General features: G+C 40.0%; 1 protein-coding gene across 5 annotated transcripts in view; it reads right to left on the bottom strand.

Annotated features, from left to right (window-relative positions):
* MAPKAP1 (MAPK associated protein 1) overlaps nt 1-18,622 on the bottom strand; it is a 94,215-nt gene that overhangs the window by 44,410 nt on the left and 31,183 nt on the right. For all 5 annotated transcript variants that reach the window (XM_062011709.1, XM_062011712.1, XM_062011710.1 and 2 more), the window contains exons 5-6: nt 8,038-8,210; nt 4,132-4,308 (exon numbers count right to left, since the gene is read on the bottom strand). In XM_062011709.1, the coding sequence (XP_061867693.1) occupies nt 4,132-4,308; nt 8,038-8,210 (350 nt within the window). The remainder of the gene's footprint in view (nt 1-4,131; nt 4,309-8,037; nt 8,211-18,622) is intronic.

The following is an 18,622-nucleotide window of genomic DNA, read 5'->3' as shown; positions in this document are numbered from 1 at the left end:
GGCTTTCCATCTTCTTTTACAGCCTCAGTGCTGGAGCCAGGGTGGCAAGGTTCAGAAGAGGAAAAAGAAAACAACAGAAGAGGCAAGAGCTGTGGCAGGCTGAGGCCGGGGCGCTGCCTGCAGGGGACTGTGCTCAGAGGCGGCACAGAAACAGGCAGCATCCCCTCCACAGGCTCCATCTGTGTCACAAAATAAACCCCCAGCACTTAAAGGACAGAAGGCTTCTGTTCTGAATGAGAAACAAACTTTTCCAAAAGCTGCCTTTCCAATCTGGACCAATTTTCTTATTAATTTCTTTTTTTTTAACACTGTAGTGGAATTTGCAGCACTACAAGCTCGCTGCAGAAATGGCTGGCATGGCTGGAAGGGTCTGGGAATCACTAATAACTATTTCCACTTGATCAGCACAAAGTCAGAGTGAAGACTCAAAATCACAGCTGATGCAACGTGCTTAACTTAGGCTGGACAATTTTTAAGGTCAAGTGCACAGTGATATGAAGACACAATTTTTATTCTAACCCTAAATGATCTTGCTGCTTTTGTGCATCTCAGGTTAGCCCTGGATAGCTCTGTGTGCCCTTGAGTTCATTGGTTGCATCTTGACACCACTATAAGCTATCACTAGGCAGCTAACGAGACAGCTTCCTGCTCCGATTCCTTTCTTGGGCCCCTGCTCCCTGTCCTGGGAGCCAACCTGCCTAATTTTGGCATCTCCATTAACTTTCTTAAATTTGCATTTTTTGAACGTAGATTCCCTACACCCATGTGAAAACTGAGGACAGAGTTTTTGGGGAGTGCTTCTGTAAACTAAGTGAAAAACCTGACATTTCACACTTTTGCACTGGAGGTGTAAATGGACGCAGGAAGCCTGATATTCTACTGATATTTCAAACTTTGATCTCTCAGGAATAGCAGAGGTGTTGCTTTGAGAAACACACAGTTAAAGCCATTCAAACATAATATTGAAACAGAAAAAAAGTGCTACAGAGCAGAGGAACTGTGTGCCAAATTTCATCTGTGTGCCAACTGGCAGCTGAGCTGCAACTCCTAGAAACACCATTAGATCGAGAATGTCAAGTTGTGATAATAAAATTCCCGAGCCCTAATGATAGCACAGATTTATTTTGAGCTACCTTCGTTCAGAGCATTTCAGATATTACTTCATCATCTCAAGAAGGCTGCATTTACATGAATGCAGGGCTTTGTTTGACTCCTCCTGACAAATCACACTCAACATCAAAGCGGGCTGTTTGCGAGTGCTGGGTTTGACATTGGACAAAGTACTGCTTTCCACAACAGCCATCTTCCAAAAACATAACTCGCTAGACTAATGGGCAGTTAGAAGCCAGAATGACTGCCCTCCGTCTTCTCCTTGTGTAACTTTGCCAGAGTCCTTGGAACTTGCCAAATTCGGTCATGCCTGCTTAGCTTGCTCGACTGATTGTGCCAGAAAAGAAAATAAGACACAGATGTATTTGAGCTCTTTGAGATGCCAGTAAGAGAGACAGCTAATGGCTTCATTTCGACCCTCCCCTACCAGCTGGGCACAGGTGGGGGGATAATGAGGTCCCTCTCCCTAATCAAACTCAATTATTTACTACTCTATATAGCCACAAAGACATTCACATTCAGCTCAGAATATAAAATGCACTGTGGGCTACTTCCAACCACCGCCACTGGGTATTTATAACGAACTCAAGTGGCTAAGAGTTTGCCTTGGCAGGAGTTTAAGTGTATAAAGTTCTGCAAACTGTTTCTGCTCAAACATATCCTGCCCAAACGGGGTCCCTGGCCGGGGTCCACAACTGTCAGCTTGGTAACTGCACAACATCTGAAAATACATCCAATACGCAGGACGGGTGAGATCTGCAATGAAGCACCATGCTTCACCATGAAGCTTCTCAGAAGCATCAACTTTTTTCAACAGTGATTCAATATTAATAAACAAGTCACAAAGCTGACACAGCAGTGGCTGAAATACTTCAGCATGAGAAGGAAAAAATGAGATGCAAAGTACAAAACCACAATTACATGCACTGGTAAGATGACAGAGAGAGGAAGATGTAGAATTTACAGCAAATCCCTACAAAAATAAGAGAGTATACTCATTTTAACTCAGAAAACGACCGTCTTTCGATCAAGTGATGATCAAGTAACTGTCTCTTTTAGGGGCCACATTAATAAATCTAATTTAAATCCAACTATTTACAAATAACTATCTACACAGAAAGGACAAGCTATTTGGAACTAACATGTGGACACAGAAAAAAACCCAACTCTCTCAAAAAACACTACTCCTGAAGATGCAGCTGCCTTATTTATAATCAGACCATTTGCCTTTATTGCATTTGATCCCTAATCCCATTCGTGTACTGAGTACAGGCGATGGGGAGTTAGGCAGGGAGCAGCTGAGAAAGCAAGGGGACCTTTTCCAGAAGAGAAATCATTGACAATTTAGAATCTTCTAATGATACAGGCTGCTTAACCAATCCACCTGCAGTAAATACTTGTGATCCTTTCTGATTGCATGGAATTAGAGCAGAATTTTCTATATGCCTGCTGGTATTTTTCTGGAGATACCGAAACCTCGGGATCACCTCAAAGATAAAACTATCACAGAACCACGACTGTTGTAAAAAATCAATGTCATGGCAATAGCTTTGACTCTAGAGAAATGCAACGAGGTGTAAGAGATACCCCCTCTTAGAGATAAAATGTGCAGCATTCTTCAGTCAGGTGGAAGGAACTAATTGTTCTACAGCTCCACAAGTGGAGAAGGCAGCTGCCTGGCTGGGCTGTGTGACTGTAACCTGCACAAACCAAAAACGGGCCTTGCTATATGACTGGTAAGACTGCTTCATTTCCTCCCTCTGTCAGCTTCCACACCACTGCATCCCATTCAGCACAGCTGAATACATTCACCTCGAATAACTTATTTGTAAATACTGTTGACAGACTATTTTATTTTCCAATGACCTAATGCAGTGGAATAAAGTGAATGGGCTTTTGGGACAGACACATGGGATTGCTCAACATTTCTTTCAGCACGATGCTTTAGAACGTCTCCAAGAAACGTGTTACAGAATAAAGAACACAAAAATGTAATGAAATGGGTCAGATTTTAAAGAAAAAGTCTAATTATTCAAAATGGGAAGCAGCTGGATGGTTATGAAATGTAAGTAATCCTTTATAAACTAAAAAAAGTCCAAAAACCAGGAAAACTCCATTAGATTTTCATTTCAAGAGGTCCAAGAACCAAGTATTTTTCCCAAGTAAGAAGTGGCTTATGCTACCAGTGTGTGGTTATAGCAATTAAGCCCTTCTGATTTTTAAAAAGATTCTTCTTTAGCTGCAGACCAGAGAGCTTCAAGTTGCAGTGGTGGATGGGATCTTCCTCTTCAAAATTCCACTCATTTCTCTCTTGCACTGTTATGAAGGCACTCTGAAACTACTTCTATTTCAAATCACTTCCTTTTCAGTCCACTTGCCAGTCTTAAAATGTAAATTTACTACTTTATCTACCAGTCTTTGAAAGATTTTTTTCTTTCAAAAAAGAGATTTTGAAGTCTCTCATCTGTGGAACACCCAAACACCATGAGAATGCCTTTTTCCTGCTAAAATTCAATTCATTTACCCCAAATAAAAGTCAGTAGCAAGATCAGTCCTTCATACCTGTTGAGAAGGGCTCTGGGTAGCCAGCATGAATGACTTTAACATTTTAACTCTCTGGAGCTGTTATATATGTTATGTATCATTCAGGACATATTTTTAAAGATTAAGCAGCATGGCTGGAGGAAGATGAAAATTTTAAGCTCAGACTTTGTGTAAATTCCAAATATTTACTAGCAGAAGTACAACAGTTCAATGTTCTCCACTAACCATATGCAGAAGGGCTCTGTAGTTTTAGACTGATGACTATGGGCTCAGTGAGCTGCTGCCAGCAGCATTTCCTTTTCTCCCTGCCCTGTGACAGATACGGACCAGGGCATCAAACGCAGAGAAATGACAGTTCATATGCCCCCTGGATTTTGCTACATTCAGATGAAGAAAAGCAAAGAAGAAAAAAGCCATGGAGGTGGCCCAGACACACAGCTGTGCCCCAGAGAGAGGGGAGGTTCGACCCATACTCACATGCGGACAAAGAGCGACTGTTTGGCTGCCAGGCCAGGAGAGGAGTACTTTTCAACCAGTGCCAGAGTGCTGAAGCCAAACTTGTGAATGGGCTCGTTGGAATCCAAGGGTGGAAAATCTGTGTCAACCTCTCCGTCATCCTCAGCAATATGGAGACAGTAGGCATTGACGTTGTCGCTGAAACAAAGACAAACAAGTTTATTCAGGAGGGAAGCGAGCCAACCGATTCAGTGCAGCCAATCAATACCAGGCACGACATTCTGTAGAAAACAAACCAGCACACATGCCTGTTACAGGAGTAAGAGACTCAAAAGCCACTGATGACACGGATAGAAATATGTCCCAGCATCTCTGGCTACCATAACCACGTGGCAATAGCAAAAAACCCCAAAACCTCAGAGCAGAGTTACTCCAACTGCCAGCACAACACTGAGAGTGACTGAAATATAACAAAGTCTATGAAAGAGCCATTACTTCCTAAAGTTGGAAGTAGCGTTTCTTCCTTTGTGAGAGTTTATTTATCTATACAACCATTACATTTCAGAATTAAAGACAAACAAGCAGTGTATATGTATTTTTTTAAAGATCAAGCAATTGTGAAAAAGGTTACTGGATGTGGCTTGCTGAGCAGAGGATGCTCTCAGACAGGCAATCTGTGTAGCTAACTACAGGAAAAGTACAGAATCTGTTCAATGTAGCAGCAATGACTAATAGAAAAGTTACCTATTCGAAACATTTAAGAAGTCCAGTCACTAAAAGCAATTAAAAATAGTAAAGATTAAACAACATAAAGTTTTAAACCGATCCAGTGTGAAGAAAATACAGTAGAAAATCTAAGCCTCTTTCTTTCCACATAAGAAAGCCCATGGGGAAATACCTATGTAAACCAGAAACCTATTAATCATATTTTCCTAATATTAAAAGTCCATCTCAAAAGTTAATATGTCAGCAACTGACCTGAAAATAAGTATTCTTTCTTACTGTGAACGTGCCAGCGTGCGGGCGGGTTCCCCAGCCATGCGGTACAGCCGCAGTGTTCACGTGGCAGCCTGTTTCTAAACTCTGCAGTTTAAATTTGGAGTTTTAATTGCATGATTGATGCTTAAATTAATTAATTGCAAAGTGTATGCTAATTGTTTAATTGGTCGCTTGATCTATATAGATCATTTTTTGAATTAAATGAGTTGATTTACAAAGTTTATTGATTGGATGTGACAATGAATTATTTCACTGACTGCCTGATTTGCAATTTTCTCAATTAATTCACAAACCTTTGGTTGCAACTGTGCTTTACTGAGAGTGCTTAGTCCAGGTGATCTATACGCACCTCGTCACGACTCAGACATTTATTACATCAAACAGGTAAGAATGATGCAAAGCTACCAATGCAAGCTGTGCTTTGCTAACAAAAAATGTAATCCAGCAACGTTCACCACTGAATTCTGAACATTCTGCAGTACTACTAGAGAAAGTTTCACGAGTCTCTGGACTGTTGTGAAGAGCTGGAACACTGCTGTAGCATTAATTTTTAACTTCTTCAAGAGCACTTAAGTAACTTTTAGGGAAACTGTTGAAAGGTAGCACTGGGAAGAGAATTCATACAGCAGCAGGGCTCTGACAGCCAGAGAAAGAACTCAGCCAGGAGGCTGGGTGCTTTGCATGGCTGTCAGTCTTTTTAGGAACAAGCTAAACAAAAAGGCTGCAAATAATACAGATACAGAGGGTCTTGTTAATGTAATGGAAATCCCTGGCCTGATTTTCAGGTCCTTCTCTTATTCTGTTTTGGACTGTGAACATTGCACAGTGCAATGTAACTCCAGAGTCACCCCATGCCATCAGACCTCAGCAGTCAACAGAGACCCATCTTCTCTCAGCTATGGGCTGTGCCTCACACTGCTGATCTGATTCATTTGACAGAGTTCTTCTACGTGCAGCCTCGTGTGCACTTCAGGCTCTGTATAAATAAAGTTAACATTTTCATTTGGTACTTGATGCATTTGCATAATTCTCATTAAAGCTAGAGGAGCATATAGACATGCAGGCAACAGAACACATTCAGTGCTGTCTCAAAGCAACCCAAGTGCCAAAACAAGGGGGTGGTGACAACAACTTCTCTTCCACCAATTATACTGAAAATAAACAATGTCAGCTAGCTCTCATACATTAAAGGGGTTACAAATGTCTTCAAGCATGGAGTGGGTTCCTTAATATTAACACAGATTAAGTCACAATCTGTTGAAAAACCAAGGCCAATGGCTAAAACTCTTCCGCATTTTGAACCTCCACCAGGATGAAATCAAAGTTCTGAACTTTAGGCTTCAAATGACAAGGTTGAAGTCTTGAGAATCTAAGTTTGCTACAGTCAGAACATGAAAGTACAACAACTGACAGACATAACAGCATTCTTTACTTCCAAAAATAGGAAGTTTCTTTGAGTTTTTCATCTCCTAGAAAGGGATTCTGGTTTATTTTTTGCAGGGAGAATGACTACAGCATGTCTGTCAGGGACTGGCAAGAGAATGGTTCACTGGGTTATGACCAAAGTTCATATGTAAGAGGCCAGGAACAGGGTTGCTAACATTGTCAGTGGCTCCTCATGTCAGGATACTGAATAGAGACAAATGTAATACAATCATAATAAAAAGAAGCCTAACTGCATACAAAATGTTCTCAAAGCTGTCAACTAGTACTCACTCACTTCAGGCTCTAACATGTGTGCCTCTTCAGAAAAAGAATTAGGCAGTAATGTATTCTTTTCCTAAAGACAGAGGGGTTGTTTCTCTTAATTACAAAGTCTACAACCTTCTCATTATTCTCAAACAGCGTTACTAGAAGGTGCACTTGTCATTCTGCGTGCGTTGTGTATCGGATTTGAAGCACTCTGTATGTATTTTAGTGCAGTGTCATCACGATCTTGATTTTTTCTTTTTATACTCTAAACTGACTAAATCAGGAACAAATAGCAAATGTAGAATGTGCAACCTACACAGGCTCTCTCCTTATTTGGAAATGATGAGCATTACTTTACAGCTAAATCAATCCTCACTACAGGACTGAGAGTCAGCAATGCTAAAAAAAGATGTTGGAGACATGAGAAATAATTAAGAACTACACAAGAATCTTGAGGCTCTGCCTCTTCCTTTGAGCATTTGTACCCAGCTTCTCAAATGCTGCTGTTAGACTGTTCTCAGAATCTCATCCCTTCATTATTTATTTTATTATTTCTGCCCTGAGATCTGATTACACCAGACAGCCTCTTTGGTCATGATCGCTCTTTGACACATCATAAGGATAAAACCCTTCAAGGCAGACAGCAAAACTCATTTCCTCCCACTGCTGATTTTTGCTGTGGGCAATGACGCTTCATGGAATACCTCTGCTCAGGGATGCTGTTCCATTCGAGGTGTGCTGTGCTCCTGAAAAGCATACCTGTGTCCAAAGACTGACATTAAGTGGCGTCTTAGTCATTAAAAATAAGCTAATAATACAGAAGGGACACTTTTTGAACTTGTGACAAAAGGAACAGAAATGAATAACAGCAAATGAAATTTTATGTTTCTTCTTGAGTGCAAAAAAATGACAAATCAAAGTGTTTAACCTCTGAAACATCTCATATGTCTGTTGAAAAGAGCTGAGGGAAATCCAACATCCAAGGAAACAATATCCATGAAACTGTTTTCAAGAGGGGCTGCTTTTCTGTGTTGCCCTCTACCTACTAAATAGAAATCAACTAATCCCAAAGAAAGTAAGTTCAAGTGACCTCTCAGCACCTCCCTCTCCCTCTTATAACTGTGCTACAACAGGAGAGAAAAGTCCTCAAATACTACTGAAAAATCCATTTCATTATGCAAAAGGGCTGCAGAGGAGAAAATCAGAGGTCAAGAGGTAGTAAAGAAAGAACATTACTTCAGCTTTGGTTCCCGTCCCTCACTTGTATATTGCCAGCATATTAGTCCAATCAGGTCATGCACCTTGGCATTCGCTATCGTCACAACTGTCATGGGCTGTAGTTTGTCTTGGCTTGTGTGCAGTGGGAGGTAGACATCAATTTTTTTGGTTGCCGTTGTACCAACATGACCCTGTCGAGAAAACAGATTTCATTAGAATGGAGAAGTGCAACAGAGCTAACACAAGGTCTGGTGTGGTGGAATTCTTTTCAGCACAAGGATTATAATGCACTTCTATGATTTAATTGGAAGAAGACTGAAAGTTTAAATTCCAATTCTTTCACTGCTATTTAATGGATCTGTAAAAAATACATTAAATATTTGGCAACGACTTCACAGATTTCCATGAAGAGTTTGAACACTCTGTAAGATCCCACGTTCTTGCAGGATCCAAAAAAATCCCAAATCCGAAATCAGAAGCCCCATCTGAAACTCCATATCATACCTGGAGATTATGATCATGTTCAAAAAGAAACCTAAGGGCTTGACTTTGGTTTGCCAAGAGATGTACAAAATCACACAGCTAACGGAGCCATTAAACTATTTTGCTGAAGAAAACTAAGAAGGATTAACTAATATTGGCTTTTATTGGAACTTATTGTATTAAAAAAAGTATATCTATTTGTCACTGTGGAGATGAACAATTAAATAAAACATAAACCACATCACAACATGCAGATCTATAAAGTTTGCACAGGAAGGAAAACAACGTTTGATCTGCTGCAGACAGGATTGCATTTTTAAAGTAGTCATCTTGGAAACAGACAAAAGATTGTACAGCCTGATCCTCTCTTCAAAAGCCCCTCATGTAACTACAGATCTCTATCTCTATACATATAGAGGCCTTGTGAGAGGAAGTATTACTTGAATTAATCACTTGAAATACTAAGTAACAGAATAAAAAGATTCAATACTATAAATCTATAATGAGAGTATAAAACAGGGAGTTAAATGCCATGTGCTAATTTCAATATATTGTTAAAAACCATTTGATCCTTCAGTGTGATTATAAATTAAAGAAAGGGAATTTAAAGATTAAAGCTATTCATACCAGCATAGCTAAAAGCATTATTAAAATCCATCCAAATATAATGAATTTGGTTTCTAACAGAGCATTTTTATAGTTCAGATGCCTCCTCTTCCCATGTTGTGAAGGTAAGAAGAAATCAGTTTTACTCACTTAAAGGGAAATGTCAGATTTGTAACAGAATGTGTGATATCCCTTCACTGTGTTTGGATAAGCCTCAAGAACCCTTTGGGTGAGCCAATGTGCATGGGACTCTGTGGGCAGCACCCGTCCCCTTGACCCCACCTCACCAAGGAAATCAACATGACAGAAATATTACCATTAAAAGAAAAAAGGGGGGGGTTGTTTTCTTTCTTCCTCCTCTTCTTTCCCTACTTACAGCACTTATTTTTAAGATGTGGGGAAAGGAATCACAGTCTCCAGGTCTACCCCTGATCTTACAGCTGCCACAAGTACGATGGTAACTTTTCTTGGTCCACCTTTCACCATGTTTCTCTTTCTTCTTTGCCTCACACTGTGCTGTTGCTTTGTTTGTTTGCTTTAAAATAAACCTTTCCTTGTTCCTCCCCATCTCTACATCTTCTCTGTCTCCTCCAGTCTATTTTACTATCTTGCTTGTTCAAACTCCCTTCATCACTGATATCCTTGTTCTCTTCCTCACACTCTGCAAGAACACCAAGACAATCGGGACTTAAAGCAGGGGCAGTTTGTACACACATTAGGATTCCAGTTGCTCTTTGAGCAAGAGGAGCAATACCAACAGCAGTGGTACCGGAAAATGGCTCAACAGCATCCCTATGACACAAAAGATCTTTCTGAAAGGTGAGTGAAATATTTTTATTAATCAAAAGGGCTCTAAAACTGATTGCCATAAGATATCAGAGAGGCTGAACCCTGAGATTTGGAAGCCAATTAGGCTTTCCATCAGTAATGAGAACATTCATTGTCACATTGAACAGGAAACTTTCTTATGGCCCATAGGCTGGTGGGTCAAGGCTGACATCAATCAATGGCAAAGTCAAAGGGGGCTGGAGGAAACCTCCATGGTGTTTACTGCAAACTGATGATATTTGTTCTGAACCAGCAATGGCAATTCAAGCCATCAGGTACCTGTCTACAGGGTGGAATGAATCCATATTCCTAGTCTGGTCCTGCGAAATATTAATTGTGTGAGAAGTCCCACAGAGCTCAATTAGTTATCTGTGCAAAGCTTATTAGGTAAGGATTTGTCAGTGGTGGGACTGAATAAAAAGAGCCCAATTATTAGTCTCAGTGGCCAAGAGTCAAAGACCTAGCCACACTAGATTTAACTAGTGGCTTGTTTTATATGGTGCTTGTAGGGTCTTCTTTAGGAGGAATCATTCAGAACCAGATTAGAGACACCACTGGAAGCATAATTACTTTTTTCTCCCAACCAAAAATTGTATTCCAACTGTAAATGCTGAGAAGATCCAGAAGATAAAGTACAATTACCTATATTCAAAAAGGAAGCATCAAACCTTATTAATAGATTCTGTATAAAATTCAATGGAAAATCTATTCAGGGCCAGGGGCCTTACCATTTGGAGTTTCCTTAATAGCCTCCAATAAATCTGGGAAGCATAAAGGGGCTGTTAAATTAACATTTTCCTGATCTGTCACCTGTGGCATAGTTAATTTGTCAAAAAATTCTTTTAGCTTGTCACTGGACACTGTATATTCTGACAAATGAAGTCTGGAATAAAATTGACAAAATATCTCGTTAATTTTCTAGGGAAATCACAAATCTGATTCCATTAAGCTTTTATTGTTAGAAACGTTATATTCCACCAGTCATTTAAGGAAGCGAGAGTAACCAGATACACAGAAAACATACAATAAATCAAATGGGAACATTTTCTTAGTATTTTTATTAATGGGTTCTCTTAAGGCTACCTAGTGCTCTCCTACAGGCTGATGTTGGGAAAATTTCCATTTGCTATTTCTGTGGCACTTTCATCTCACTCAAAGCAAAGATGATGTTTCGTCAGCTGCAGTTCATTGGAGGAGACATGGCACTGTGCAGTGTACACAGGCTTGCAGAGGGAAAAACCCAGGAATACTCTTTCCCAAATTACTGCAAGTGTGGTGCGCACACAGACAAATCAACCGACTCCTTTATGTCTCCGTTTCCTCTATCACTGTTGTCAGAATTCTCGGTGGTTGGCACATTACAGCTGTTCTTTTCTGCTGCTATTCAAGACCTGCTCAGAATTATGTCCATTATTTAACACTGCTGAAAAGCAGTCTGAAGTCACAAACTTTCTGCTTTCTAGTTTTTATAATTTAAGCATATTTATGCACTTTGATAATAAGTAGCAGCTAAAGCTAGGAAAGTTATTCCTACTAACATACTGTTATGTAATAACAGTAGTGAGCTAATTACAAGAACATAAGTAGCACCAGCAGTACATACATATGTTGCTGGTACTTGTAGACACAAGGGTATGAGTGAAGGATAAAGATAGGCAATTCAAATGATGAATTTTCATGGATTTTCCAGGATCACATTTGTGAGCAGTGGTGTTTAGTTATATAAATACTGGTTACTACAGCTGAGATGAAAACTGCATGCAGAATGCTCTCCATTGGCTATGTACAATTTTAGAAATATCTGTATCCTTAAATAACCTTCTGTAATCAAATGAATATGCCTGAAACACAGGATGTTACAGCAAAACAGAAAAATACTTACCTGAACTCTTTCAATCTTTCAACATAAGAAGTCTCTCTAAGACTTAAAATCAACCTTTAATGAGAAAATATACACCCCCCTCCAATAGCAGGTGATGAATATCTTGAGCAGATTATTGTGGAGTCACTACTATTCTACAGGATCTGCGAAGGGTGGTGCAATCTGTCCTCAGGACAACTTACTCTTAACCATAGTTCTGAAGTAGCTGCATAAGAGAGAGCTAATGAAAGTCATTGAGAAAAATGTTTATGCTCCATCCTTCTCATTGCTGACTTGCTTCACTGCATACAACAGTGAAAAATTAAAACAAAGCCCATAAATATTTCTTAGAGAAAAGTGATTAATTTTCAACAATAATAATTTACTGCATCTTCCTGTACAATAGAGTTCTGTGACTAAATGTTATATCACTTTAGGATTAGATGTTCTAATGATATAATGCAAAGATTTTACTGAATCATTATTTAGTGGGAGTCATAAAAACCTCTTAAAATTAATCTTTCATGCACATCTAGCTTATCTAAAGTTAGCATTTAATTAGATGGCCTTGGTACCAATGAGCTTACTACTTTATTTGCTCAATCAGTATATGTCTCTTCAGTAATTATAATTAATTCAAGTCATCGTCTCACCTCCCAGCAAACAACGCTAAACATTCCACAAAATGGAAACAAATGCTTATCCTTTTCCACATGTAAAATGTCTGCTCACTTTTAAACTCAGTGAAATGGTTTTTGGTTGAGGTGACAGGGTATCTAATGAACCATGTGATCCAGGAATCACCTCCTCACCACAACTTGCATTAAACAACATGTAGAAAATACAAGCAGAGTTAAAAACTGAAGTTTATTAACTCAGCAGCTACAACACAAACAAAGGTTCTAACAGATCAGAGCACAGATGTTGAAGGCTGTTTGAACAACTGCATTTTCCTAAGACAAGCATTGAAACACAATTTAAAAAAACCGTAGAGAGTTATTTCTTCCCCCACAATGTGAGAACAAACCAGCCTGTCACCCATGTCATAGGCAACACAGCTTTTGAGAGGCTGAGCAGAACAAGAAGGATCATCTGAAAAACGATTTTAAGTTTAGATGATCAAATATCCCAAAGGCTTTCAGGAAGCATGTGGCAGAAACCCTCACACTGCAGCACACTACAGCAACACTGCTGGCATATGGCTCAGAGCAAAAGACATGGGCAGCAGAGCAGGATGATGAACACGTTTATCAGCCGCGGTACCTGAGACCCACAATACCCAGCAGTGAAACACGAAGCTGCAACGAGCAGATTTTGGTGCAGTGAGCAGAACAACACCTAACGTAGCCTGTACATTTTTTTTGCACAGTATTATCACAGATCCAGACAAGATGCCTGTTCAGTTGCCTCAGATTAATATTCAGAAGCGTAACACTAAGTCTCAGTGTTCACATGAGAACACTGGGTAGTTCTACTCCTTTTATTTTCCAAGGCATCATGCTATACCCTACTATGGTAAAATAGGAATAGTATTAATTTCAGCAGGTAGTTAAGCCAGTATTGGTACTTTTCATTACTCTAACCATATGATTACTTTTGTTATTCATAAGTCACTGATGGGAAACACCACTGGAGAGGCAGCTGACTCTCCCAGAGGCAGCTGACCACGCTATGTTTGGCACACCTGCCAGTCCACACACTTCTTCAATGAAGCTTCAAAGTTGTTCCTTTCTGAGGAGTAGATTCTCCTCTGTACCACCCTAGCTTTTGCTGCAGAGTTAGCAGATCACAATGTAAAACTCCATTAACGTTGTTAAATGCTTAATTTATCTTATTCACACTGTCACTATTCATAAAAATTTAACCCAGTAATTTCCTGTTATACAAAGCATAACAAAGTATGAATATTTAACTACAAGGTAAATAACACACTATTATTTTTTATTCTAAATTGTTGACTTCACTTAGCATGTCTGCTTTGTACAGCACCACACTATTTTTCAATTAAAGGTCCAGATGTTTCAAAGGCTCCAGTAGGCAGCAGCAGTTATGAGAAATGCGTTATCTGCATTGCAATGATCACTACAACATCAGCTCCAGGCTGCATTAACATACTCATGTTTTATTCCAGCCCCCCTCCTAATGTACCAGTTAATTATACAACACACAGCTGAGAAACACAACCTCCAGAGCTGGACAGTTTCCTTCCACGCTTCCACCTGAACAAATTTCTATATGCACCTCAAAACTATGATTTACACGTCTAACCACATAACCAAGTATCCCAGATCACTGCCTGCTCTTTCTTGGCATTCACTCCCACAATTAATAAAACTATGCAAGTCCTAAGCAAAGAATAAGACAGATAATTCTTGTAACAGCAAGTTTCAATCATATTAACACACATTCATTTCTACAATTCACTTTAAGTAAAACAGTTTTAATTTCAAGTGGTGTGAATATGATTTCTCCTCTTTTTCTGACAAATCTTACCTGGAACAGGGGCAGAACCCCCGAGTCTGTTCCCTTCACAGCCCAGGCCTCATTTACTTTCATGTAGGTTTGAGGACAAACGGACCCTGTCCATCTTTAATCTTGTCATGCTCAGGTGGCATTTCGCCAGGGCTGAGCATGTGCCGTGGGTCAGCACCGGCCTGCAGCCCCACACAGCCCACGGCACCGCCAGAGCCCAGGGACGGCATCACCCCCGCTTGCCGTGGTACCGTGCTACCCGGGACACCAAGCCCCTGTCTGCTCACTCCCAATAGCTCTGCTGAAGAATGAAAATACATTCTGGTTTATTAAAACACCACTGCTATGGCTGCCACCAAAATGCACTCAATACAGGAACCTATCTTTAGTTTCCACACAGTGAAGGAGGGCCTGGCTTCCTCTAGAAGCATTATTTATACTTTACTCCGTAATAAATGTTAGAATTTAATATTGTGGAATAGAGTTATTCTTTGTAATAACAAAATGCAGCAAAAACATATAATTAAAACCACACCATAAAGATTATTTGTACGTTAAGCAATACGCCTCGGTGTATTTTAATGAACAGATGCGACGCAAAAGACAAATGTTTTCAGAAATGTTCAATCCTCAAACAGATCCGCCTCTAATCCTATGCTTCTGTTCCATAAAGCAGACAGCTCAAGTTCCTCGAGGACATTAGGCAACCTTAGGTGGAACATTTTTAATACATCACCGTGTCACTTTTTAATGTGCCACAATCTATTAACCACATGGCAAACTAACAGGGATTTTTAAAATATGGGTTTTATAGCTTTGTGCTGGTGATTAATTAAATAAATAGCCAGCGTTTCACAAATCATCCTTCTAATTAGTCTAAACCAGACTCTTTGCATTCCCTGGCATTACTGCCATCTGAAGCTCACAGAAGGGCAGGAGCGCTGTGACGAGGAGCCTGTGCACTCGGCGCGCGGCGTCACACGCAGCCCTGGCTGGCACGGCACCGCGCAGCCCGAGGCAGAGGTACCGGCGGCGCAGGTGCTGCAGTCAGCTGGAATTTGACTCCAGCTGCTTGGAAAAGATGTTCTGTGTAATTATGCTCCCTCATCCTGAAGGAAACAATCGAGGTAACAAAGAAAACAGAGCTGGATCTGGAATTTGACCTGAAGTAGCAAAGTTGTGTGTTGCAGAAAATGAACAAATATTAAAGGCAGATGCTAGGAAAAAGAAATATTAACTAAATGACACAGTTTCTGTCAAAACATTTCAAAGTTGAAGCTACAACTAATTATGTGCAGTCCATTCAAAGGAGCCAAGCAAGGCTTATCATTAAAATGACTCAATTATTCTTAAAAAGAAAATCATCTGTAAAACCTGCCTGAAATCTCATCATTTTTACTGTGCCTATCTAGATAGATCATTCCCCCCAGAGCTCAAATTAAACTCTTAACAGTTAATATGCTCAAGTTTTACTACAGGTTTTTCTCCAAATTATTATTAACTGGAATTTCCTATCTATGAAGGTTTTTATATGGAAATATGTTCTGCAGTGTTTAGTGACACTATCACAACAGCTTCTCCCCCCTCAATTTAAAAACCATCAGAGAGACAGAAAATGATGTACCAGTTAGGCTGCTCATGAAGACAGGGTTTTATTTCCTCTACCAGATGATTTCTTTCTCAGCATCAGTCACTAAACTTGCCCCTTAAATCAAAGTCTCCTCATACTCAGGAAAATCCTTGCATTTCTTGGAGGTGCTCAATGAGCAAGGCACAGGCTGCTTGGATGGGACCCCAGGGCACCACCCCACCTGCCAGGCCCATGAGGTGAGGGGCAGGTGCTGGCTCCATGCCTGTGGCTGCCCGGAGCACCCCCAAGGTGAACCTCTGCGAGAACTGCAGAGCTGCTCACAACACGTGCTGCTGACCTGCACATCACACCCTCCCTCTTTGCCACTGCGATCAAAAAGTCAGATTAAAGAGCACAGCCTTGAGAAAAGGATCTATGATAAATAATCCTAGGGCTGGATTACACAAAGAAAAACTACATAGAATGTGACTTTATTATATTGTTTATCAGTGAGGTGTATTAATTTAATCAAACCCAATGTGAACAACTGCACCTGCAGCAACAGGGTCAGCAACTCGTACTGCAGAAGTTGATTAACAAAAGAATAAATGCCTGTTAAACAATTTGCTCTTCTTGCAAAAAGAAGGGAGTTTAATTTCAAGCAGCATACTAAAGCCTCTTCAGAAAGGGATGTCTCAGGCATCTCCCTTCAGTTTGACCATTTCCCTTCAGACTGCAGGAAACAGGGCAACCCTGCAACGCTGGGGTTGACTGCCAAACTGCATTTCATGCTGCCAAACCCCCTCCTGCACTGCTCTCGCAGGCAGCTCTCACCAGAGCAGCAGCAGTTGGGATCTGGCAGGTGCAGGGAGCCCTCAGCAAAGGGGCCATGAGCAGCACAGGGCGCGGGGAGCTCCTGGAAGCACAGCAGAGGACACGCTGCATTCCCAGCACCCAGAGGGTTCCCAAGAGCAAGGAAGCTGAGAAAAATGATCTTAGCCTACAGAATAAAGGATTACAAGCACTGGGACTCAATTCTGTCCTTTCCCATCAATTAAAATTAAAAAATTCCTGAAACATGCAACACAGGTTCAGTCCTTGGATTTACCCTTCCAAGAAATCTGAAGTTCTAACTGTACTGATAGCAACCTAACAGATTTTCTGTGGCTGACTTGCCTCTTTGTTTTTACCAGCAGCATGACTGCAAAAAGAACTGACTGGCTGTGAAAATTTTATCCTGCTGCTGTTGGAAAATCATATTTACATTGCATATAACTGTGTACTGAAACTCTCCATTATTTTTCTAATTAAGTATTATTTTCTCTGTTATGGTGTCCACAAAAATACTTTCATAAATACATTTTACACAGCATATAATATACGTTCTGAAACAATGCAAATAGCTTGTGGACTTGGAGTTGAGAAAAAAACCTGGATTCCTGGCTTTCTGCAGAGTTAATAGTCTCATGATGCTTTTCAGAAGACTGGTCTTATGATTTCAGTGTGGCTAAAACCTCTCTGATAATTATACCCTATCTCAATAAATTTTCTTTACACTTTTATCTGGATACAGAAAAGATCTTTACTTCCTACTCATAGCCGTTTTCATTCAGCACTAATGCTACATTTCTCTTTGAAAGCACCCCTTTAAAAAAGTCAGTAGTGTACATCAGGAGGCATAACCACAGCTGACACAGCGCAAACGCTGGGCTCCTGCTTGAGGTCATTTTAAGCCAAAAGCCATTTAAAAACACAACTAAATGCATTTTGTGTGTAGGGAACCGATATTAGCATTCCAGATGACCACAAATTTGGGGAAGAAGCCCAGGACTAATAATACTATGACATTTTAACTTTTACGTGACATCTCTGTCCCTGAAACTGAGTAGGTGTTGGTATGCTTTTTCATCCATCACAAAGTGCCAGTTTAGAACAATGGATCTCCTCCATGAAGCTTCAATGGCCACGTGTCATTTACGTGGTATCTTTAAAGAGACCATTAAAAAATTAAACCAGAAGCTTTTGCCGTTAAAATATTGCACGTGATGCCATGATAGGCTAGCTCAAGCAAGGATCAAAACTTGTTTTCCTGCAGATGACACTACCGAAAAAAACCCAAACCACAAAACCTCACAGCACTCTGAAATGCCACACACAGTACGAGGCTTCGCAGCACTGTCTGACGTAAAGTGTTTTCAACATTTTGTCCTCGGGACTTAGGCCTGTATCAGCCTAAGGAATAATAAATTCAACCACCACAGAGAGCTGAGAAACAGTTTTCGTTAGCAAATCAATTTCCTTCATCTTAAACGAAGGCTTTTTTAGCATTGAGAAGTTAATGAGAAGGTTTTTTTCCTATTTGTTTCAGATAGGCAAATGCAAGACTCTTACACAGAAAAACCAGACCATGACGTTGCCTTTATAAATCTTGAGTGGGGAATATTTAATAAAATCTCAAATAAATAAATAAAAATGTAACAGAATCTAAATTTAAAACAGAGACAAGAATAAACTAATTACCACTCCATTTATGTAACATTTAGCTACAAACCCAGAATTCTTTAGTGAGTGATATTACAGTGCTTGAACAGACCCATAAAGGAGCCCTTACTCTGTAATTAGTGTCAAGGTTTTAGAATTGTTTTTCAAGTGCAAAGGTCAGAGTAAAGGCATAGTCTAAAAGACTATTCTCTGAGAAATTAAAACATCCACCTTATCTCCCTCAGAAATTTTTCTTACAATAAAAATGTCTGTTAAATGTATATATCCAATTCTCCTGCAAA

This window comes from Colius striatus, chromosome 19 (genome assembly GCF_028858725.1).
Source record: "Colius striatus isolate bColStr4 chromosome 19, bColStr4.1.hap1, whole genome shotgun sequence".
Classification (NCBI taxonomy): Eukaryota; Metazoa; Chordata; class Aves; order Coliiformes; family Coliidae; genus Colius; species Colius striatus.
Note: the sequence above shows the minus strand (reverse complement) of the source record. Positions and strands in the feature narration are given on the sequence as shown.